The sequence below is a fragment of the Euprymna scolopes genome, chromosome 8 (genome assembly GCF_053919585.1).
Source record: "Euprymna scolopes isolate OS-2025 chromosome 8, ASM5391958v1, whole genome shotgun sequence".
Lineage (NCBI taxonomy): Eukaryota > Metazoa > Mollusca > Cephalopoda > Sepiida > Sepiolidae > Euprymna > Euprymna scolopes.
Window position 1 is genome coordinate 94273683 of NC_136489.1, and position 25854 is coordinate 94299536.

The 25854-nt window shown below is 33.0% G+C and overlaps 1 protein-coding gene and 1 long non-coding RNA gene across 7 annotated transcripts in view; one reads left to right on the forward strand and one right to left on the reverse strand.

Moving 5' to 3' along the window:
• LOC145283640 (solute carrier family 23 member 1-like) overlaps positions 1–25854 on the forward strand; it is a 428662-nt gene that overhangs the window by 368347 nt on the left and 34461 nt on the right. For all 6 annotated transcript variants that reach the window (XM_080132600.1, XM_080132602.1, XM_080132601.1 and 3 more), the window contains one exon: positions 24581–24660. In XM_080132600.1, coding sequence (XP_079988726.1) covers positions 24581–24660 — 80 coding nt within the window. The remainder of the gene's footprint in view (positions 1–24580; positions 24661–25854) is intronic.
• Positions 1–25854, reverse strand: part of LOC145283646 (uncharacterized) — a 173089-nt gene that overhangs the window by 55318 nt on the left and 91917 nt on the right. The window lies entirely within an intron of this gene.

Here is a 25854-nt window from a genome sequence, read left to right on the forward strand (position 1 = left end):
ATGTGTAAATGCAACTGTTTATTCACTATTGTCTTTGCTCTTTCTCCTCACTCATATATGTTACTCATAATAAAACAATGCACAAAATGGTGGCCTCATGTACAGGAAAGATATTGCTAAGCATGTAAAAGCTACAATATAACATTTTTGTTAGATTCACGGCTGTAAATGTAAGTAATATCTTATCTCTGTATACAAGTTAGATAGAACTATGGCATGGCTGTTGCAAAATATATCAGATTGTTCAGTAAGTTTGTTCCGAATTGCAAAGGAAATGAAAAGTCTAAACAAAAAATCTTATTGAATATTTAATCCAATGAAAGTTGGAATTTGATATGTTAAGCTTCTTTTTTTTCTTTCTTTTTTTTTCTTTCATTTTTTTCTTTGAAGATTGAATACTGGGTATGGGGCAGCCAAACCAGCTGCCAACGTTTGCCTGCTTTTTATTGAAACCAACCAAGAGCTCTTTTTAGTATCTTCGCTGTTCCCTTAAGTGCAATTGTCTGGATCTTTTTTTGCGCTTCGTTCACCATAAATATTAGTTAGGTAGGACTTCAGGTTCTTCTTCTTGAGCCTTGTAGCACCTATAATAACTGGTATGATTGATATCTCTCTAAGATTCCAGTTTCTTTTCATATACATGAGACCTCGATATTTGGTCTGTTTCTCCCTTTCATCTCTGTTCAAACCTCCATCATTATGCGAGTTCTTGCATTATGAAATGTTAGTTATTCTTAATTAATGTCTTCATTTGGTCGTCAGCTGTAGAGGGTGACTTATTATTTTTTTTTTATATAGAAATCGCTCCAGACAAGACATAAAGCTACTTGATATAAGGAGCTAAAAAAAAGTACTAATTCAAGGCTAAAAACTAATAATAAGTATTAAATGGAATAGATTCTGATTTGGAAAACAGCATTTTTCCCTCTTTGTCAGAAATATTGCTCCTGGAATGTGAGGACTAAAGGACAAAATAAAGAAAGCGAGAGTTACATGGCTGCTGAAAGTAAATCCAAAATCCACTTTCTACTCTCCTTCTAATGTGAGGTTGAGTTAGTAAGAAATCATTGAGACTTGAACTCGAAATAAATGCCCGATCATATTTTCTCCATTTTACTCCCTATATACTTAATAATTTTTCCACCCCTTTCTAATTTTTTTCAACTGAAAAACCGATGTATTTCTCTAATGAGTCCGTTTTGAAAATATAATAATATTGTTGTTTTAATTTTTTTGCTTTTTTTGTTTTGCATTTTTTTTTTTTAGATTTGTTTTTAGTTATCCGCAGGATTTTCAAAAAATGAACTTGCATTTAACTTGCAAGAGTTTAACTTTTTCAACTGATTCACTTGCGTGTTTTTAATGATTAAATCTAAAATCTTAAACTCTAAACTTTTGTACATTTCTGTCAACTAAAGCATCTGCATAGTACACTGCACATATCTTTTTTTGTTGTAAAAGAGGAAGTTCTGCTTTTTATGGAAATAGATGCTGCAAGTCTATCTCTGCTCTATCAATATTTTTATAGTAGGTGTTCGTTTGAGCTCCAATCTATGGTCGCTCCACATAAAACGTTTGCAACAAATATTCACCTATACAAAACAACACCAACAACTTTTCTTACTCCCTATCTGTGGGCCCTGTCGGTGGGGCATTAGAATACGCCGACTGCCCCCCTGCAGAGGGTAAAAGTCCCTCAATCGGGGTCCTGGATATGACCTTAAATTATATCCGATGGTGAGGCCCCAGCTTGTGGGCTCTGGGGAGTGTGGAGCCACCCTTTAATTGCCTTTGCTCCCAGGTCCACTCTGACCCGGAGTGGTAGTACCTGTTAGGGTCTCAACTATGGGTTAAATAGAAACTGACTTGCAAAAAACAAATATATTCTATTAAAAAAGTTTTCTTCAAAATTACCGGATTCGGCATTAAATAACCCGAAAAGGGTTGATATGCCGTAAAACAAAAACAACCAACCAACCTTATCTGTGCCTAAAACTAAACAAAAATTCCATGAGCAGAGTTTCTTTCCTAGATCACAATACCATTTGTTAGCTTTCCAACTGACTATGTAACATGGTCGTTTTCAAGTCTAATGTGAATAAATTCCTATTGAGTTGTCCATTTAGATAATCTAGCCCCACCCAAGTTCCAACGTGACTGATTTTGTCTCACCCTCTACCTAATGCTTAATCTTATCCTTGAGTGGCCTGTAACCAATGATGATTCTTGAAGTAAAAATAAAAAAAATAGAAAACCATCAAGTGCCTAAAATGGGTCTTACAATCTTTCATTTTCAAAGGGCTCCAAAATTAGCATGAGTTAAATAATTTTTGTCTTTATTTCTCAAGAAGTATGCTTGAATGTAAGTATCTTACATTTGACATGTTCTAACGTGTTGAAACATGAACTACTACAAATTGACACAAATTTTCTGGGTGCCTTAATATCTAGAAACTTGTTTGACATGATAACAGCTTAAAAGACGTCAGCTTGAATAATGTTGTCGATTATAGGTGTAATAAAATACCTTGTTGCCACTTGTAGCAAGTAATAAAAGTGCAGAAGAGACTGATCTCAATTTTTTGGAAGAGTTTCTGTAGGTTGTGTAAGGTCTGGTTGTGGCCAAAATGGCATCCATGCTTAATTATATGCTGGTAGCCCTCATAATGTAGCAAGGAATCTTGTTAATCATATGCGAATAAAATGGTGCCAGCTTGGATATAAAAAAAAAAACTATTTTCAAAGAAGGGAGGGGGGAGATTTTGGAATCATGAGTTTGGACTACGTTTTGCGTATGTACATTAGCACCTGACAACTTTAACCACAAAATTGTTAGACGGAAATACAGAATAGTTAATAGTTTATATTTCTACAACGAACACAAAAATCTGGAAATGTATGAGCAATTCAAGTTATAAAGTGACATTGTATATTAGTACTGATACAAACAATGAATTGCTCAATGTTTATGTGATAACAACCACTTATGCCAGTTAAAGCTCTATCAAATTATGTGCTGCATCTGTGATGAAAAGAGAACACTTATAGGCAGACGTTAGGGACAATGAAGTAAACCACACGCGATTATGTAAATGTTTCATTTTGCTAACGAATTAACAATATTTTGGGCAAATGCACATTTCACCTAATTCAGTTGGTTAGTTTGGCAACTATCTTCTTGCTCTGTTTGGTTTCCACTATAAGCTTGTTGCATCTGTTAAAATAACCATCATTCATTGAAGATTTGTAGTTCTTCGTCTGTTGACCTTGAAGTTAGTTGAAGGTTGGTGACCTTTGATGGTTTGTAGTTCCCGTTGCTATCTCACTACTGTATTGGATACAAGCAATATGTTGATCTAGTTTTATTTTCTACAATAAATTTGCATATCAGAACTCTTTTTGAATGTAAAATGCAGTATGATCTCATTGAACCTTTCAAAATTATAGACAAATTTGTAGATGTACCCGGCATTGTTCGATATTAAACGTAACGTTAAATTCCTCTGAAGAAAAATGAAGTAAAAAAACAAAAAAAAACAAAGAAATTGAGATGTGCATATGAGTATGTTTTTTCTAAACAGTTCACTTCTTGTAAGTAAAGAAAAATACTCGAGGTGAGATCGAAACCATGACCACTAATAACAGTGAATCAAGTAGGATAACCGTTAGGTAAGCTTGACATGATCTTTGAAAAGTGTTTTCAAACCTATTTATTCTTAACATAAGAAATCTGTCACGTGAACAATTCATGCATGTGCATTCATGAAACAGTTAAAAAAAATTTTTTTTAATCCGACGACCCCCATGTATCAATTTTTCAATTTTGACCCCTTAACAGTCCTTTTTTCCAGATGAAAACTGATTAAAGTTTTCCAAATGTCTGTACCAAATTTCAAGTGTATATAAGAAATTTGTTGATTATATAGGTTGAGAAATACTTTCTCACACACATACACACACACATTTTCACTTTTATAGATATATATAGATGAATAACAATTGCAGATACATTTTTTAAAAATATTTCAAAGAGGAAGCAACTTGATTGCTAATCCCCAATAAATATTGAAAACTTTACCACTTTTAACCAAATAATTAATTACAGGAATAAGTTGCAAAAGAATATCAAGTACGTAACTAATTTAGTCTTACAAATAATAACGCTCTCAATTTTGATAATTATGCTATTACAAAATAAACATTAGTTCAAATATTTGAAAGAATCCGAACTTACCTGAAGTTATACTGATGCATCAAAAATGAGCTTAAATCTGATTTCCTATGATGATGGCCATCATAAATAAAATAATTATAATTGGCGAACAATGAATCACCATTTCTATGCAAATAAGTGCTTCCACTGTATTGGAAATTGTCAATGTTAGTCGGGTTTTGATACTGTGAAAAATGCAACAGTTGGCTCTCTTTAACCATGTAAAGAGTTGCTTCCCATTGTCCGTGTATAGATTTATAATGATGTGTAATTTTTCTTTAATATAAGCTATAGAGTTTGTTTTTTTTTAATTTTTTTTTTTTATTCAATTTTCACCCCAAACAAGGCACAGTGCCACTTTGAAGCAGGGGGCTACTATTAGGGAATTAATTAGCGGGGTCATTATGAAGGGAGAAGAGTAGAAAGATGTTTGTTAACATTACACTTGAACTTCTGCATATCATTGCAGTTGGGAAAGCAGAATCCCGGAAGGGAGTTCCAAAGACCCGCAGTTCTGGGGAAGAAACTATTGGAGTAAAAGGCTTTCTTGCACCTAGGGATCTCCACTGTAAAGGGATGAGACTTAGTAGCTTGTCGGGTTTGTCGGGGGTAGTTACGTCGGGGAGGTACAAGTGTTTGCAGTTCGTCAGAGCATTCACCATTAAAGTATTTGTAGAACAGGCAGAGGGATGCAACATCTCATCGATGGGACAGAGGTTGAAGCCCAGATGACAGTTCAGGACCTATCAGGTTTGCGACTCTTTTTTGAACCCTGTCCAGGAGCGAGAGACAAGCAGCAGATGCACCAGCCCAGATGTGACAACAGTACTCCATACATGGGCGAATGGTTGCCTTATAGAGGTATAGGATACTGGCAGGCGTAAGTAGTTTTCTAGCACGGTAGAGGGAGCCAACCTTCCTTGCAGCAGCCTTGGCAATGCTCTCAATGTATCTATTCCAGTTCATATTCCCTGTAAACGTTAGGCCGAGGAGTTTAAAAGAAGCACTTTCAGGCAATGTGTTCTTGGCCATTGCTATTGGTGGTAGAGAAGGTTTCTTGTAGTTATTGAAGGAAACAAGCTTAGTCTTAGCAGCATTGAATGAGACCAACCATTTTTGTCCCCATTCCACTACGGATTGGAGGTCATCCTCTAGTGTTTCTGCCATTTTCTTGGATATGTGTTCATTTGTTTTCCCCTCATATCTGTTATAGAGAGTGGTGTCATCGGCAAATATACCCATCTCCGAAACAATATTATCAGGGAGGTCGTTTATGAATATCAGGAACAATAGAGGTCCAAGGATAGACCCCTGAGGCACTCCCGCATTTATGTCATATTGTTTGGATGTACGTCCGTCGAGGACAACTTTGATTTTTCTATTACTTAAGAAGGATTTAATTACGTTATGAATTCTTCCAGTGATTCCATATGATCTAATTTTCCTTAGAAGACCATCGTGCCATACCCTGTCAAAAGCCTTAGATATATCAAGAGCCACCGCTCTACCCTCCCCTGTTTTATCCAATGAACGGTATATACGTTCAGAAACTACAGTTAAGATATTTGCTGTTGAACGGGCTTGCCTGAATCCATATTGTTTGTCAGTCAAGAGTTTAGCAGCTGTTAGGTGCTGGACTAGGGCTTTATTAACTAAGGACTCAAATATTTTGGCGAAAAGCGGGAGGAGGCTAATGGGGCGATAATTTAGTGGGTCAGTTCTTTCACCAGAATTCTTGAAGACTGGTACCACAGAGGCGGTTTTCCAGCAGTCGGGAAAACAAGATTCGTTAAGGCATTTATTGTAAAGTTTGGACAGAACTGGAGCAACCTCGGCAGAGCATTTTTTTAATAGCACAGCCGGGATGAGATCTGGTCCACATGCTTTAGAGGTGTCTAGGTTTTTTATAATAGCATGTACCTGAGAAGGGGTGATTTTCAAGTTGTCAAGTGTGGCGTCTGTTCGCAGAGGAAAATCAGGGAGTGAGTGGTGTACCGAGTTCAGTGTGGAGTTTGAGGCAAACCGACTGGCAAGCAGATTAGCCTTGTCAGTTGCCGTGCAAGCAACTTAGAGTTACTCCCCTTTGTCTGTATATAAAACTAGTGATTATGTGTACTCGTTCTCTTGTTGTCAGCATGTAAATAAAGACAGATGGTCTCTCTTGTGTCTGTGTGTGTAAAACTAAAAATGGCTGCATGTTATTTAATTTATCTTTTTGTCAAGCGTCGATATGACTTCCAGTATGAATCTTATATGAAAAAAACAAGGTATGTTTTTTTATTTAATTCATAATTAACCATCAGTGGTTAATAATTAACTAATTAATTAACCAACACACTGCAACAGTACAGTGCTGATGCTGGTTCTTGGGAAGATGGTGACTACAGCGATGATGCCGCTGCATGTAAATTATCATGTGAGATAATATCAGAGCGGTGTTAATCATGTGAGCTATCGAAAACCACTGGCCTAGTGGGCAGGGTAAAACTGGTGGTTCCTTTATGAAAGTTATGGTTCTCTGACTGAACATGATTAGTTAGGCAATTCAGCGTCTCCTCTGTGACTCTTCTGATTGTTGCGGAACAACAGAATTTATACATGATGTGTGGACGTAGTTATAGATTGTTTGTTTTTTTTTGTTTTTTTACACAAAGGAGTCACCACTTATCAAGGTCCGGAGGTCACTCGAGAATAAGGGTTAATGAGTGTACAATACAAAACAATTTTGCACGGGAAGTGATCACTTTTATGTAAAATTGTTTGTTTTTTTTTGTTTGTTTTTGTTATCTTTGTCTCTAGGTGAGGAGTAATGTGTTTAGAGAAACATTTATTCATCCATTTCGGATCAAATTTAATAAATCTTCAGATAGATTTAGATTAAAATCACATTCCCCACAGTGCCTTTTGAATTAATAATTCATTAAATTAATTAATAATCAGGGATTCCTGAAACTGTAATGTTTAGATTTCGGATTTCATTGTTTATAAGCCAAATCAACTCTTTCTAGTATTTCTCCTGTTCAAAAATGAATTATGAATTATATCGATAATGTAGATACAAAAAAGAATAGTCTCTGACATTTTGTATGTTATAATTATGAATGATCAAGATATAATAAACACATTTCATCACTAGCACTGCTATTGTTATTATCAATCTGTATTGTCGACTAGACTGCTACATCTGCTAAATTTCTATTTTGAATTTTGTTATGTGAATCAAGAAATATGTTATTTTGCAATATAACATTCCTAAGAAAAAGTTGATCTGGCTAAGATGATCTGATGTTACACTTAGTCAATATAAGGGAACTCCTAATACAAGTTTTATTTTTGCCTACTGTTGGGAAGCTGGTTTTCTCCCACCATTAAAAACGAGCTTGTGTCACATATTACTCTTGGGAAAGCAATTGAATAGCAACATAACATTCCTATGCAAATTACTAAGTGCCTTCATTGCAATGAAAACATTAGCAACAACACCACTTCTGGTGGCTAACGATTTTATTTAAGCTACTAGTTATTGAAGGGGAGATAAGTCTTGATGTAAATAGTTCAATTTCGATTTTTATTTGTGATGCTCCTAACTTCAAGTTTATTTTCTTTTGTTTGTTTACTTAGCATAACGGTAAGCCATTTCATTGTAAAACTGTGATTGATCCAAATTATGTTAGCATTACTGAGGTGCATTTGCTTAGCTGAGATAGACATGTAAATTCTTCAAAATAATTAACTATTTCTTTCAGATTTAATGCTGTGTCCATTTATTTTTAGACGTGACTATATTCTGAAACTGTCTGAAAGGCATGCCTCATTTATATCATTAACCGTAGCATTTTGGGGCACAAGCATCGCTCTCTCACATGGCTTAGTAACGACTGTTTAGTATTTGACAATATTTCTGAGATGAGACATACTTCTTTACATTATTTACACATTTCGGACTGTTATCCTCATCTTGGTTGTTTTCGTTTTTGCTACATTTCTGCAATTGTACTCTTTGATCTCTTTAATTTACCAACATGTGTTTTTTAATCCCTCAGACCTGAAAATTATATATTGACAATTCTGTTAGAATGAAAACTTAAACTCCAGCGTAAAATAAAATTTTGGTAAAGTTATCTACCTTGGAACTAGAAATGGGATAGTTATCTGCCCTTAGTGAGGTTGGTCATAAGTCAGAGGTAAATAAAAGGTTGCCTTGCATAAACATTAACATAATCATTTCACATCCAGCAGCTTCTAAATCATTAGTTAACCAACCACTGTTCTACAGCACGTGCAACAGAATGATTACTGGTGTACTGCAAAGAGATAGTTGCTTTATTTAAGTCATTTAATTTCATTTTGTTTAATAAAGACATTTAATTTTTATAATCTTGATGACTGATCAATTCAAAATCATTTCTGGAATCTAAACATTTCTCGCATATTATTAATTAGTAAGCTTTATGGTTTATATTAGTGATGTGGCATAAATTAGAATATCAGAAGTTTTTCAAAGTATCAGGAACTGTCATAGGTGCTGAATAATGTAAACTTGATTTTGATTCTAGATATTGAATAGAGGATATATTGATTTATGTGAATAAAAATTCTCATATGATCTTCGTTTTTTATTATTTTATTATGTAAGGCTTTATGGATAGAAAATATTTATTTTTTGTGATAGGTGTGCTGCAAAAATTTAAAAGAACTTAATAGTGTGTCGCCATGTAAAAAAAAAAAAAAAAAAAAAAGGTTGGGAATCACTGGTCTAAATTATCATTCTACCTGTAAATTTGTTTGGTGAACGTATTAAGTTTCCTACTCTGATCATAGATCATTTGTTATTAAACTGATAACAGCTGTTATTGTCAGGTGTAACAAAAACACAGTTTGTAATTTCAACATTTCAATATTTGTGAGTTGAAATATCACAAAAAAAATATTGTTTATTTTAAAAAATTTTTTGTTCAGTTGTCAACATTTCAACATTCCTGTAACAGATGCAGTCTTGTCTTTTTTTTTAAATTGCAAACACTGTAGTCATCTGCGTTAGTTCAAAACAATTGTTTTAAATAAACAATCTAATTTATTACCTTGTAGATGAAAATGATTCTTTAAGACTAAAAATTCACCAAAGTTATATAGGTGTCCTCATGCTGACTGTCACTCAAATACAAGGAAGATAATCTTTGAAATTAAATTGTTTAACACAATTTGATTTTTTTTTTCACTTTATAATGTATGTGCAGAACCATACCATCCCTTTTGACAATTGCTGACTCCAATTCTTGCGTAACATGGTTTTTTTCATCTTTACTTTTTTATTCTATCTGTTGTCTTGATGATTGCCACAGGTGCAAACACTGGTTTACAAGTATAAAAAATTAAACAACGCAAACTTACAAGAGAAAACACAACTCTAATACATCTTGTATAAACCAGTTGTCTTGAATGTGTGTATGTGTGGTAAAGGACATCCCAAATGTTGTCTGTTGATAGTTTTCTGTTAAGACATCTTTGTTGCTCAGTTGGTCGATTAATCTCCTCATTGCACCAAATTGCAAATATTCATCAATCTCAAAATTGTCATAAACCAACTCTTAATATATTGACTTCAGAATGGGAAATTTTATGTTTGGATCTTTTGTCTTACTCAGCCACTCCTAGCTCACTTCACATCTTATTTCCCGGTATTCGCCCTAGTGCCTTTGTTCGTCTTTGTGAATTATTTCTGACCATTGTCAGGGTTTGTTTTTTTTGTTTGTCTTTTTTTTTTACTGACAACATTTCTTTTTTTTTTTTTTTATTAATCACTTCCTAACACTCTGGTGGGTGGGTCAGACATCCATAGTCTTACACATGAAATGCAAATTTATTTTAATCAATCTAATTCGATTTATATTTTGTCATCAAATTCCCCACTGTATCACAAGTGCATTCTACCTAGAAATTAAAAACCCAATTCTTTGCGAAAAAGAAGTAACTAATACTTAACATCTAAAAAGCCGTGGAACATGAAAGAAAAGCAATCTTAAGGATTAAATAGTTCCAAATTTCCATAAGGTTACTGACTTTGACAAAAGAGAGTATGGACGGTATTAAAAAAAAAAAAATGGCAAAAACCAAAATGAGGAAAACCTTCCAAAACTTATAAATGATGTAAATGAACAAGAATGCCTTTCTAATTTCATCTCCAGGAATTTTTTTTTTAATCTTTTTCTTTTTAGATAATACAAATAAGTCAAAAGACGACTTTAGGTATGTAAAAACGTGATTTTATTTTAACAATTTTATATTATTCAAATAGTTTAATGGTTAAATCATTAACTTTTAATGCTAATATCCTTGTTCATCAAAATCTGTGAATGGATCTCCAAACATGTCTATCAATTGAATTTTGTTATGGTTTAAATAAAAATTGTTTGATGTTAGGGGATTTTTTTTTTTTTTTTTAGCTCAAAAGTATTTAATTCGGAAAACTATTTCTATCTAAAAACATCAAAACAAAATAATGAAAAATAAATTTATAAAGATGGAAAAGAAATGAGCATAATTTAAAAAGTAAAATTAGATTTTAAAACATAATAAAAATAAGTATTTTTATGTTTCTTAATCCATGATGATTGATAATTTGGATTATTCAGACTACTCTTCTCATCCTGTGTGCTATTTTTTAACAATGTTTTGGCCTATTTAATCTCCAATCTTCAAGTGTATCTTGTCAAACTCGGGAATCTGCACATAATTTTGAACAGACGACTTTATTTAATCTGCATGGATAGTATGCTCTTGTTTTCTCAGCCATGACCAGGTAGAAGTTTTACGTACACGGTGGAACGATAAAGTTGTTACACTAAAGCAAACAACACTACAGCTTTATTTAAAACTTTGATTGAAAAAATCAATTTAGGTAACTTGATTATGTAGAAGAGCTGACATCTATTCAATGTAGCTGCCTTCAGCCTCAATCACTGCTTCAATACAGGTCCAGAACTGGGAGCATGCCTTTTCCATAAGGGCCGGCAGGAGCTCGGCGATCAGGCTGGCTTTGGTGTTGTGGGAGGTCCTGTTGGTGATGTTCTCGACGTATAACCAAACAAAGTAGTCCAGCGGGTTCAGGTCGGGGGAGGAGGGAGGGATCAGTGAGAGAAGGGTACAAAGTTGTAGTACTCCTTCTGAAGCCAAGTGTGAATCTCTTTGAATTTGTGGGCTGGTGCTGAGTTTTGCTGCCACACCCAGGGTCTGCCAGCTCTTTAGCACATCCGAGTATACTTTGGTATTGACTTTCAAGCCAACTTCAAGGATGTGAGATGGCATGATGTGGCCCTCACTTAAAACCACACCAAAGTCAATAACCATGGCCAGAAATTTTGTTTTCATAATTCTGGGTATGTTCGTGTTATTCATGGCAATCCAACGATGCATTTTTGAGGGTGTCTCTCTTGTCATAACTTGGATCAGTAGAGAGCATGAGTTGTACAGCGGCCCATCTCTGATCTCGCTCGTTGAACATTGTGTCATTTTTAGACATGATAGAAGACTCCTATCGCTCTTGGAATTTGTACACAACTGACCATCTAGTACATAGTCTGGAACAGAAAAAAGAAAACCGGTTTTCCTCAAATAGAAATGGAATAATGTTGTCTTTTCTAGGGCGACAATTTTATCGTTCCACCCTGTAATTTGCAGTTGTATCCTTAGCTGCACCTTCAATTTCCAGAAGAGTTTCACTTAGAACTGAATTTTATTTCTTACTTGATCAGATAATTCTAGTATAAATTTGGGGAGCCTTAAATCTGTTCTTGTTTTTAAATGTATAATCTTATTACTTATTAACTATTGATTCTTAAAAAACGCTCAAGATGTGAATAGTGTTTTTAATAATCCAAATAATATATATATATAAATAAAAAAAAATTCGTTTTGTTTAGAAGAATTATTTAAATAATATTTCCTTATTATATTTCAGAAGTTTTAGAGATATGGACTGATAATTTTTTATTATTTGGACCACTATTCTCGTATTTTTAATGTTTCAGCTGGTATAACTTCCAACCTTTTTTGGATGCGTCTTGTCGAACTCAAAGAATCTATACAGAATTTCGAACCAAGCCATTTATTTAATCCATTCAGTTTAACTCATTTAGTTCATTCATGAACAATCTAAACTTGCCTATTAAATAAAGGATTTAGTTTGAAATTCCATATAGCTTTCAATAAGACTCATTTGAAAAAGGTCAGAAGTTGCATCGGCTGAACTGTTGTGGAAACAACATCCAAGATAAAAGCAATAGTTTGAATAATAAAAATAATACTTCTTATACGATATCCAGCATAATTTAATTGACACACTGGTTCTTCTTAGATCACAGAAGTTAAATGACATTGAGTACCAGATGGGTGAAAATTTTGTGCTATATGTGAGAAGACAGTGATCCGCCTTCCCCATATTTTAGCAAATACTTCAGAATAACCTGCGAAAACCACATGTGATGATGCAACAGAAATATTGACCATTGAGTAGAATTCTGTTAAGCATGCAGTGAAGCTCTCCAGAGAATTCAGATTGATGATAATACTTTCTCAATGATCAAATTTTTTCTCTCTGATGTGTCTCTAAAAGTAGTTGTTGATGGACAGAAATTTGAAGCAATACCAATGCCGGCATGCCTCAAGGATATATTCTGGGCCCAATCATTGTCCTCAGAACAGATAATACACTTTGCTCCTATTCACAAGGCCTATATTTATCTTCCTCCTACAGTAGGCGCGATTTAGGTGATTAATAATAAACTAATCCCTTCTCAAACGGAGAAGGTTTAGTTAATAATAAAGACAACGAAAAGGAGTCTCATTTTAACATTTAATAAACAACTTTATTTGTTATCTTCGTTAGTAGTGTTTGTAGAAGAGTACAAGAGAGAAACAGGTTAGTAGGTTGAAGTGTTCTTGTGTAGAGATTGAATTAATATATTGCCAGCTGGTTGAAAAAGAGAACAGTTCAGTCCACACGTGTTTATAGCTAGTAGTAGCCAGGGCAAAGGAAGTCGATTTAAAGAGAAAGCAAGGGCATAGTCTTCAGTGTGTTTATGTTTGTAGGAGCGTGTGTCCAATCGTAGAGTTAGTCGTGGTAAGAAAGAGTGTGTGTGTGTGTCAGTGTATAGTCTTAGCCTAACAAAGAATGTTTGTTTGGGTACAGCATGTGGAAATAAATGCTAGTTAGAAGAGAGCCATTGTTAGTTTGTAGTACTCACGTTCTGCCTGGGGCTTCAGTCCCAGGCAATGTCTGCTTCTGGGCAAAGCAGCGAGAAAGAGAATTAAAGGTTTGTGATTTCGCCTTTTATATACTCGGTCACGTGATTGAGAGCTGGATTGTGATTGGACAAGCCAGGGAGAAATGGATTTCAGATCTCGAAATTCTGAGAAGTAGTCTCTGCCTGTGATGTAGCAGGTGTCGGCTGCTACAAAGGTAAGACCTGAGAGGGTGAACCCCTTAGAATTACATAGGTCCAAAACCATGCCTCAGCCAACAGGGACAAAGCCATCTCAATAATGACTTATGCTCTGTTTGCTTTTATATTGAGTGAAAATTCCTGGTTGAGGCTCCTAGCAAAAAGGTCAAGTCGAATAGATGGAGTACTGCTGCTACATCTGGGAATATATCACTCAGAACACTTTTTCTTTTTCAACTGTGCAATCGACTAGGGCGATGATCTATTCTATTATGTTCTATACAGTAATTTTCTCCAAAAAGAATACATGCTTATCTTTCGTTATTTTCATAACACTAACTCAACATGCCTGTCTGGTTATATTCACGCAAAGTGCTGAAGTGAGTGCCACTCTTTCTGATTCCTCTTTGTGAAACATTCACAGCAAGAAGTCGTCTTTCTACCACAACTGCAAAGAAATTGTCTTTCTTCCTTTATGTATTTAACATCAAAATTTCCCAGAATTTCCCGTCTGTGGAACACATTACCAAAGGACTACTTCCTGCAGACTACAATATTGTCATCTCCAAGTTCAATGTCATAAACCATCCCAATATGTCATCAAATTTTGTTGATTCCATTCATTTTCAATCCTCTCATAATATTCTTCATCATTCATTCACAAATACATGCATCTTATTAAGCCTCATTTTCAAGTAGCTTTTTTTCCTTGATGAGTGGTGACTCATAAATAAAAAAAATTAAAAAATGGATGAATAAAAGTTTTGAATTTTTAAAAAAATTTATTTTATAAGAAAATTTTAATAATCATAAAACAGTCTCATACTATTGTTACATACTTAGAAAAAAGCCCAAAAAATCTTCAAAATAATAAGATTTTTATTTTGTTGTTGTTGTTGGTCCTAAAATTAAAATTAAAAAATGCACATTTGAAAGCAACCATCTGTATAAAATACTGAGTATGAACAATATGTTTGTTTTTAGTTCTTATCCAGAATTCTCCTTACATTGAAAAAAAAATCAACAAAAATAAAGAAAAATGTGTATGGTGTATGTACTTGTCATATTCCAAAAATCATGTAAATTGATCAAGTAGTTTCATTTTTAAATAAGAAATTCATATTTTATAGCTAAACAAAGAATGATCATCCTGTCTACCATTTTGAAAATGATCTAAAAGAACAAAGGGAATTAACTCAATCATTCAAACTTCCAAGATTTATATTGTAATGCCTACGAATTCCCATTAATCACTTTAAATGATTTTTCTCATAAAAGTAAATCTATTTGATCAATTTATGTAATTTTTGGAATATGATATGTTTGTTTCATCATGGGTATACATTTTTTTCATTTTTTGCTTTTACTATAGAGGGAATTCTTTTCTTTTTTTTTTTTTTTTTTTTGTTAGTAAAGAAATGAAGATACTTTTTGTTGAGATAAAATTGTCTGTTTAGGGTAAAGGATAAGTGATGTTGCAAGAGTAATTTGCATGTGATGTATAAAAGAGGGATATCTACTAACCAGATGCCATTTTGGTAGGTAAACAAGACTGACAGACATTTAATCTTCACTATTATATAAAAAAAAAAAAAAAAAAAAACTGTGTGCGAGTTTGTCTCCTATGGACTCCTAAACCGCTGGGCCAAATTTTTTGAAATTTTACACAAATGTACTTTGTGCTTGGCAGTGTTCTTAGATAGGTATTGCATCGGAATGTCTTCGATAAGTATTGATAATCAATAATCGAAAAAATTCAATTTTGACTAAAGTTAATACCTTATACAGCCTAAGTTTTATTACCACGCAAGCAGAAAGGCCCAGCAGATAAAATCAAAGTAGGTTCTTTGATATAACAGGGGTATATTCGAAATTAATATTTCTTTTTAGAGCACAATTGAACCATGATACTTGACTTCTGCATTTTAAACCTTAATTCAAACCATTATATAAAAATAACTTTATAAAATCAAAGTAGGTTCTCTACAGTGCAATGTAAACTACAATGTATTGTGGATTAGGTCACTGCGAGGAGGTATGTGAAGGTTTCTCCCTGTGCATCACTGCAGTTCCCCAATTAGAGCAGACAATCAATTTGATTGAAAAATGGACAATTCCACCAATTTTAATAACAATAGAAATATGGGGTGGACGAAGCATTTGTTAACCCTCATGCAATTCTGGGCAACGTCGGGTCTCCCTGCTAGCAATTAATAAGATTGGAAAGCAAAAAGCTCTGAAGATGCTTCAGTTGAGTTATCAGTGATGTACAAGCTTCATTTCTTGTTTTGAGTTTCTCAACATCATACTTTCTTAACTGATAACCCAGCCTCGTTTTGATCCGAAACTAACGCACCCACCTTGAAAATGATATGGCATACAACTAAATAAAATTTTATTAAATGAAATTTTCGTTTTATGCTTAGCTCTGACTTCTAGCAACCGACTTAGTAAATATCCACAACATTATTAAGCATCTGACAAACAATAACACCTTTTCGATTTCATGTGTTTAACACGCAACATGCCTACAAAGTCGATCAGAAAACAGCACACTTTTCGTGACCTTTGGAAACATTTCTGAAGAATGAAACAAACTGCCTGCATCAGTTGTTGGCTGCTGAAATACTGCATCCATTAAAACTCATGATTTCCGAAATTTACCAAATTACAGGTAATGTTTCCTCTCCATATGCGTGCATATATGTACATACATTCTTGAGAACTTGAATGTATGTACAAGACACTATCTTCGAGTGTTCTAAGGTTTCTCTGTACAGGAGTTTGTCAGGACAACCTGGCAGTAGGATACTTTTCCCTACAAGTAAACCCTGACTAAATATTCAAAATCACAAAGTATTCATGGCCCAATTAACGCCTCTTTGGTATGGCTAACTGACACTAGTTTTTACAATGAATAGTGCACCTTCTGTTACCTGAAGTAACAGCACGAAGTTTGATATTCCACTAAACTAGGTGAATTCTTATCCTGGAATGCAGTAATATCAAGAGACCAAAAAAAAGATATACTATAACATATTTAAATAGTCAGTTGGGAAGAGCAAAATTATGCTCTCAACTTCTTAACAAACTCAGTGTTTGAGAGATAAGGGAGAAATTTGCTGAGATATTCGAATATCTATGTATCTCATATAGAGATCAAGTGTTGGCCTCAGGAAGGGGTGCTCTTGATTTCTGACATCTTCAACTGAAGTAAAATAAAGCAGAAGTTGTAAGGGCATTTGAGTATTGTACACAATGATTTTTTTCATTATCAGTTCATGTCTAAGATTTGGAGAACTAAAGCTAAGAGTAGTGATTTTTGGATCTCAATCTCCATGATTTTTATTTATTTATTCTTATTTTTAATTCAATATTTATAGCGTTTTGTTTATTTTGTATCTTTTTGTTTTGTTCTTCATTTTTGATAAACACAAACTATTAAAATGATCGAATTTCATCAACATTTTAAAATTTGTTTTATGCATTCATTTAAATTTTTTTTCATATTACAAAAAATGAGACGATTTTTTTTTTTTCATCTATAAAAAATTTTACTCATTTTTAAACTGAATCAAAAATAACATTTTTTTTTCAAATAATTTCCTATTTACAGTTATTTCGTTTGTTCAATTTTCATTTTAATTTAAAATGTGACCCTATAACTAATTGTATTTGTAAAATATGATTGCTTTTAAAATATTTGTCATTTAGTTATTTTCAATTTAAAAAACTCGAGACATTTCTGAATACGAGCGGTGATATATTGTATTAAAATATTTCAAATACTATTTTAAGAATATCTAAATTAAAACCGGTTTTAATATAGCTTCAATTAAAATGTATTTTGAATAGCTTCTTTTTGTAAAATTATGTGATTTAAAATCTGCTAAAGTAGCCTTTATTTTAACATTGAAACAAAAATTATTTCAATATTTCTTGTTCTTTTATCATTTTTGAATTTGTCTTTATTTTAATATATATATATATATATATATATATACATATATATAGTCCATTCGGTACTGCTGCATTTACTGACCCCGTAGTTTCCACAAAGTTTCTGAAGTGTGCTCGGCCACTGATGGGAATAACCAGAAGTGGTTCATTGCAAAACATTAAACCGCTATGAGAAAATTATGATAAACATGGAAAAACAATAAAATTATAAACATGTATCTAACCCAATCCCAATCTTAACCCCTAACCTGAACGATTAAAATTAATTTTTTATTTCTTTCTATTTATAAAAATGTAGCCTTCATAGATTCGTATTAGCTAAAAACAGTGTGTTTGGTAAAAATTGAGGAACACTCTGCTGACCTTTTCCAGTTATTTTCGTCAGCTGCTGAGCGAACCCGAGCCAACTTTGTGGAAATTGTGGGTCAAGAAATGCAGAAGCACCGTCCATTCCACCAATAGTAGGGTAGTATCGAAAAAGCCTTCTACCCTGGAAACCACCGATACAGATAGCTAATCAGCATGTAATTACAGGATATAAGTATAAAACTATATCATGCTCTTTTTAATGTAACTGCATATTCTGTAATTGTTTCCTTAAAAAGTAAAAATGTGAGAAATTATTGCACATTTTATTTTTCTTTATAAAAATTTGTATATATAATAAGAAAACCAATCTCTTATTCAGAACAGAACCATATTAAAACAACAGATAAAAGACAAGGCACTCAATATCCGACTGGATAGAGCTATACAAATAACTAGCTGTTGCTTACTTGGAATTTATTTTTTTCCTTTTAAACTAAGCTATTTTTATCAATCAAAGGGAAGTAACTTGTGTATGGACAAATACATCACTTTTTTTCTTTTTCTTTTTTTTTTTTTCCAATATAGTGGCAAGTTGAAAATTATTCTAATCTGGACAAATTATTTTTCTGGAAGAAATCAAATTAAATTATATTTTATTGGTCTTAACAATATGCTGCAACTATCTACCAAAAGAACTGACAAACCAGTATCCACAAGAAAAACTAATGACCAAAAATAAAATATTGATTTTTCTTTTTTTTTCTTTTTTTTTTAGGAAGAAAGCTATCAATGACAGAATTGATAAGAGATCGATTTCACTTCATATATTAGACAAATATATAAATCTTTTATTGGTTTAGTTCTATTTGCTATACTGTATATACTTGTTTGTAAGTCGATCTTGTGTATAAGTTGATGTGCATTTTAAGACCAGAAATTGTGTCATTTTAGGTATTACCTGTGTATAAGTCGACTGTAGATTCTAGACAAGTTATATGGTCCGTTTCATGGCTATTTCTTGCACAGATAATTTCATTTTTAGTATTTTGTTTTTGTAAGACATATCTATCTATAAAAGTGAACGTGTGTGTGTCTACATTTCCCTCCGCAATAACTCTGTCAATTTTAAGTCTACAGACTCAAAATTTGATATACAGGGTACTGAGATTAGGAAAAATCTTTGTGATCGGTTTTGGCCAGAAATTGGCCGTTAAGGGGTCAAAGTTCAACGATTTGACTTTTGAGAACTCTACCAAACTACTCCGAGAATTTTAGGTCTAAACACTTGAAATTTCAGATATAGATTCTTTGGACATTGATCTAACTTAATAACTTGATTTGAGCCCAAAACAATAAATTTTAAGGGGTCATAATAGGGTCAAATTTTTAAAAAATGACCACCTTTTTTTGTGTGTGTGTATGTATATATATATATATCCTTAGCATATATATATATATATATATATATTAGTAAGTTATAAAATATATATGGCGATTAAGCTACACAGAATATTCCACGTTTCATCCACTCTAGGTTTCTTCAGGCTTATGCGAGAATTTTGTGGTTGTCTCACGTTTTTATATACGCACCTTCTATTGAGTTTTTAGTTATCCACCGCACCCTTCTTAATCAGCCAATGAGCAGGCACTTACAGGACAAAGACCCAGTTGACCTACGGTTGACCTGTTCCTTTGCGTGTGCTATTTAGCATAGATATCTAGTGTCTTGACCTGTTTAAATCTAGATTAAATTTCTTTTTTATATGTTAGTTTATAATATATATATATATATATATATATATATATAATGTGTGTGATACTTTATGTATATGCATGTTTATTTATTTTTTTGTTTATTTTCTATTGTTTTTGTTAGTTTTAAAATAATTTTGTATCTCTATCCTAGAGTAAATTTTATCCTGTTAACACAGTTGTTCGCTATTTCTCTCCCACAGTTTAATAGATGTTGGGGTTCTTTAAAGTATATGATAGGAACTTTTTCATGAAGGCATAGTCTACATGGATCGTCTAGGTCTCTACATGTGTTTGCTTGTCTTACTATTTTCCATTCGACTACAGGCGAACGTCCGTTTTCCTTGAGTTCCCAGTATTTGTTTGCTAGGGTTGTTTTCATGCAGTGTTTTTTATTATTGAATGTACTTTTGTGGTCATAATATCGAGTTTTGAAATCCAAGGGTATCATACCTATGTAATATTTCTTGTTGTTCGGGCTTTCTTTTGCAAATATTGTGGCTTGGTAAACTACGCTTTTGGTTAGACATTTATTTTGAAGTGGGCAAAGTGTGCGGTATCTACAGTTGTATTTATTTTGTTCGTTATTAGTATTTTTATTTTTATTCATATATAGTATGGTTGTTGTTGTCATCCGGAGTTGGGTTTTTTTATTATTATCATTATTTCTACTAGTTACATATGTGTCTTTCGTTTAATTTTATTTTTGTCATGGTGTCCACTTTTTTATTGTTTATTTTGTTGTTGTTTTCATTACTTTTCTTTAATATTTTGTTATTATGTGCTTTAATTATCATCTCTAAATTTTTGCAGCAGCTGTAGGATAACTTTAGGGTATTTTTATTGAAAATATAGAGATGATGGATTAGCTATAATAAAAGACTCCAACTAGAATTAAACCAGTGGGTAAATACTGCCGAAGCAATCACTTGGTGTAAAAATATAGAAAACAAAAATAAATGTACGTTTATACAGTTCAACATCATAGACTTCTATCCCTCGGTATCCGAAGAACTTTTCAACATTGCCCTAGAATTTGCTGAGGCATACACTCATATATCCTCGGAAGAAATCAACATCATTAGAAAATGTAGAAAATCAATTCTAGTAAATAACAATAACCAATGGATAAAAACTAAAATGACAAATTTATTTGATTTGGCGATGGGTGCCCTGGATTCTGCAGAGGCATCAGATCTTGTGGGATTATTCATTCTATATTCCTTCACAAGCATATTTGATACTATGGATATCGGCCTATATATAGATGATGGACTAGCTATAATAAAAGACTCCAACAAAGTCAAGGGAGATAATTTTAAGAAAATCATACACAAGGAAATGAAAAAATTAGGCCTAAAAGTAGATGTATTAGCTAACATAAAAATAACACTTTCTGGATGTCACGTTAAATTTAGATAAAAACACATATGAACGCTACTTAAAAGATAATGCTAATCCAATATACATAAACCCTAAGTCCAATCACCCACCATCAATTATAAAACAGATTCCTAACTCGATAGTTAGTAGACTCAGCAATAACTCAAGCAATAAAAATGTATTTAACAGGTAATCCAATATCTATGAAACAGCCCTAAAAAATAGTGCATGCAAAAATATTGATATTAAATATAAGCAACAAAACACCAGTAATTATAATAAAATTAAAAATAGAAGAAAAAGAAATATAATCTGGTATACGGCGCCATGCAATCAAATGTTAAAAATAAAACTTGGCAAGAAATTTCTAGATCTTATCGAAAAGCACTTTCCCGCAACCAATCCCTTACACAAAATTCTCAATAAAAATATCCTAAAATTATCCTACAGCTGCTGCAAAAATTTAGAGATGATAATTAAAGCACAAAATATTACATAAAAGCAATGAAAACAACAACAAAATAAACAATAAAAAAGTGGACACCATGACAAAACTAAAACTAAGTAAGTTTTTTAAGTAAAATATTATTTTTGAATAGCTATGTTAACCTACCAACTTTTAAAAAGGAAATAAATCACAAAATAAAAAAAAAAACAAATATAAAAATATTGTTTTGATATTGTTTTAAAATTATTAAAAAAAAAAAGTTCTTTTCACTTCAGCATTTTAAAGGCTGTTTGTATCGAAAGCTATTGAATTTGTAATACAAATATTGGTCTCTTAGCTCTTTAAGGATGAATTGGCCAAAAAGTATACTCTATCATTGCTTCCTTAGGAATCCTTAAATGGTTAGGATTCACGTCTTATTTTCCATTTTCACAATGGTGATTAATATCAGTTAAAGATGGATTGAATGACTGCAAAAAATACTGTTACAAGCAAAATATTCCTCCTACGGCTGAAAAAGTTAGCAATTGTTGTGGCCAACGCATGCACATCTGTTAAGAGGACACTCTTCACACATAAGATAACTTTTGTAAATGCATGTCTTCGCGAACCTTCTTTTACTGTTTTGTATATATTTCATTATCTCTGTTTAGACCAGATTGTGCACTGACATGAGCATTTTGATGACAGTTTTCTGAGCCTTACGACTTTTATGGTGGCTCATCATAAATTGGAAGCAGGTGTTTTTATTTGTGACACAATCATTAAAAAATTGCCATACAGAGCCAACAGGCTCCCTGTATCTCTTTCCTTAGAAGTATTACCTTCATCTTGGCTGAGGAACTATCTACCCTTTGTATTGTAACCTTCCAGGATATCAGAGAGGAGGGGGGGTAACTCTTTCAGTTATCATTTTTTATGACTTATCTAAGTAAAATTGTCCAACTAATACACGTGGATCCTTTTTCTTTTGAAATTTATCTTTGAGTAGAATTCCTATCTTGTCTTGTGCAAGAACTGAAGTTTCTTTCAGGAAAAGAAATCCTCACAAAATCTTAAGCTGATCTTGTATAATGTTCATGTTTAAGATATTCAACTAATTTCTTTTCTTAGAATGGAACTCTTTAATGTTATTTTAAATGAACAGGCTCATACCATAATTATCACCTAATTGCAAAAGAAAGAAACCGGAGAGTTCAAATCATAACAGAAAGGGAGGTAAGTCTTTTTGAAAAACTGAAAAATGTTCGGCCAATTTAGCGAAACTTAATTTTTGCTACTTGTCTTTGAAAATTGTTTTCATTAATAATTAATTTTCTAACTAATCGTTTTCCATAATTTTTGGATATTTTAGTTACTGCGACATGACAATTCAGTAGATACCATCGGTTTCAATTGAAATTTAATATTTCAAATTTCAAATTCTGCTACAAAAATGAAGAACCGATGTTTTCTTGAGTTATTCCCCTTTAAAAATTGGTGGTTTGGAGAAAGGCAATGAATAGGTAATGCTTCAAGAATAATTTGCATGTAATGTATGAAAAAAAAAAAGGATATCTGACAATTAGATGCCATTAGAACATTTAAATTTTCTTTATTCAAATGTTTTTTGTTTGTTTTGTTTTGTTTTTACTCATTTTTTATTATTTTTTTTATGTTTTTGGAAAAGTCATTGAGTGAAAATATTCAGGAATTTTATTTTATTCAAAATATTTTCATTTAATTATGATATATCTGCATATAAAGGCTATTGAAATATATAGTGTTTGAGACAAACTTGATAATTATTTTATATTCTTTCATTTTCATTTCAGAACCATTTAAAATATTTGATAGTGATAAAATGCAAGGATTGATGTTTCTATGTAGTATTGGTGGCTGTGACAGCTGGAGGTCATGGATGGCTGGAAAGCAGATGAATATTGGGAGGAGAATGATCGTTATCATAATGATTGGCACTGAATTAAAACATTTTAACATCTTAGCTGCAACCCTGTGCTCCTTGAATATTTTGAAGGCCATGAGATATGAGTTGGAGATTTGCAATGCAGATGTGAAAACAGGAAGGCTCATAACTGTGTCTGTACAACAAAATTTGCTAAAAAGCTGGGGGGGGGGGGGGCGCTGCAAGATCCAGCCAAGACACTGCAGACCATAGAGAGAGAGCATAAGAGTGGCGACTATAAAGAAAGGGCTAAGTGAGAATCTTTGCAACTTCTTATGCAGGAGTTGAAAGTGTTAACTACTTAAGAACCACCTTATGAGAACTAAGAAACTTTTCAGCAGTTAGACATTCATTTGAGTCAGATGTTCAGACGAGAATTCTGCCATGACAGTTACATAATGTGCAGAACACATGGCTAGATTACAGCCCACACAAAGTCCCACAAATCATGAAGACCAAGTTCCATGAAACTGTGACGGTTTTGAGGCATGTTTTCAGCAAAGTTATGCCACCTTGCAACTTCAAAAAAGGGACCCATTCTCAAATACGATGGCTATATTAACTTCACTGTTGACAAGTGCTGGGGGAAGGCCTTACATGTGGCAACAAGACTGCTTGATGTCAAACCTTTGGGAAAACCTAAAAGTGGCTGATCGAGAACTTTCACAACTTCACCAGTCTCAGCACAACTTAATGACCTATTGTGTATGGAACACAGTTGAAATAAACACAGATTGTACCATCTGCAACACCAAGAATGAACTGATTACCAGAACCAAACTGATGTTCAGACGTCTTTGGAAGGACACATGCTCCAGGTTCAGGTCAAGCTTCGAACATGATGAAGATTCTGAACGTTTTTTTTTTATAATTGAGCTATAGTCAACAAGAAACTCTCCAAGAGATGCACTTTTGAAAAGACATCAATTATTGGCCAAGATATGTTTTTTTTTTTTTTTTTTTTTTTACAGTTAAAAAATGTGTCAAATTCGTCTTGAACACTGTATATTTCTCAAGCTAGTTTCTTTCTTTTCAATTCTTTTTTTTTTTCTGTATTTTTTCTTTTTCTGTTTTTTTCTTTCTTTTTTTCCAATCATGAATTTTCTTCTCCTTACGCAATTATTTTTCAGGCCACACAATGTTCAATACCACGAACCATTCTGTCCTTGAACGAAACCTTAATGAAAATGTATTGCCAAAAGTTCAACTGGTATGTTGATGTTGCATACAGCAAGAACATCATATAATCCTTCATTAATTTGACACTATTACATTCTCATATCAATGAGACATTTAGCTAATCTCCTAGTCAAACTATGAGGAAATTCCGAATTTGTTATTAATGTTGGGCATTACTTTGAATCAACTTTAACATATTTTAACTCTAACATATTTTAGTCAATACTGAATATTACCACTGAAATTCAACATGGCAGCATGTCTTGTTCACAAAATAGTCATTTTCAAACCCAATGTCAACAAGTACTCATCATAAATCCGTCTTCATAAGTAATCAAATTTTGTTATTTCCATTTATTATTTTCAATCCCCTCATAATATTCTTCATTATTAAACTGACAATTGATAAGTTGTGACTCATTAATAAAATGATAAAAAATATTTAAGAAAAAATTATACGGAAGCACATAGCTTTAATTACTTTCAGTTTGCATGTGTGTGCATATATATATAGTCAGAGAGAGATAATGAGACATTTGCTTAAGTTCTCAGTGGTTAGATGACTACACCGTTGTTTGAGATGAAGTAGATGCAATCATAGTTGGATTTCGCCATGATTTGCTTTAGCTTTCTTTCTTGTGTGTAGCATGGTTGCTCAAGTGGTACAGTACCCATCTCACATGCAAGAGATTTGGGTTTCGAATCCAGAGTTCAGATGTTCAAATAATGAGCCTAAATGAGGGCGAAACTTCAGTTTTGGACTTTCGCTTTCATAGTTGTTGTTTTGCTGTAGAAATAGTTATGTAATCTCGCCTTCTGAAAATTCATGTACAAGGTGCCTTCAATAAGTTTTCAGACTTTTTTCTGTACGGGCACTTTTATTGATAGTACACACATAAAACTCTAGTCCCCTTCAAAGTAATCTCCTCCAACTGCAATGCACTTGTACCATTTCAACAACTTCCAGCAAACCCCATAGAAGTCCTCTTGTGTGAGCATGTCAATGACCCTCATCACAGCCTCTTTCATCCTCTCAATTGTCTCATAACGACAGTCTCTAAGGTTTACTTTGAGCTTAGGAAATAACCAAAAGTCACATGGAGCAAGGCCTGGACTATAGGGAGGGTGAGGAATTATCTTGATGCCTATATTCGTCGAATAGTCTGTGACAAAGATGGAGCACCCTTGGGACAAACTTTGCGCAAGTCTTCTACATCTTCAGTTC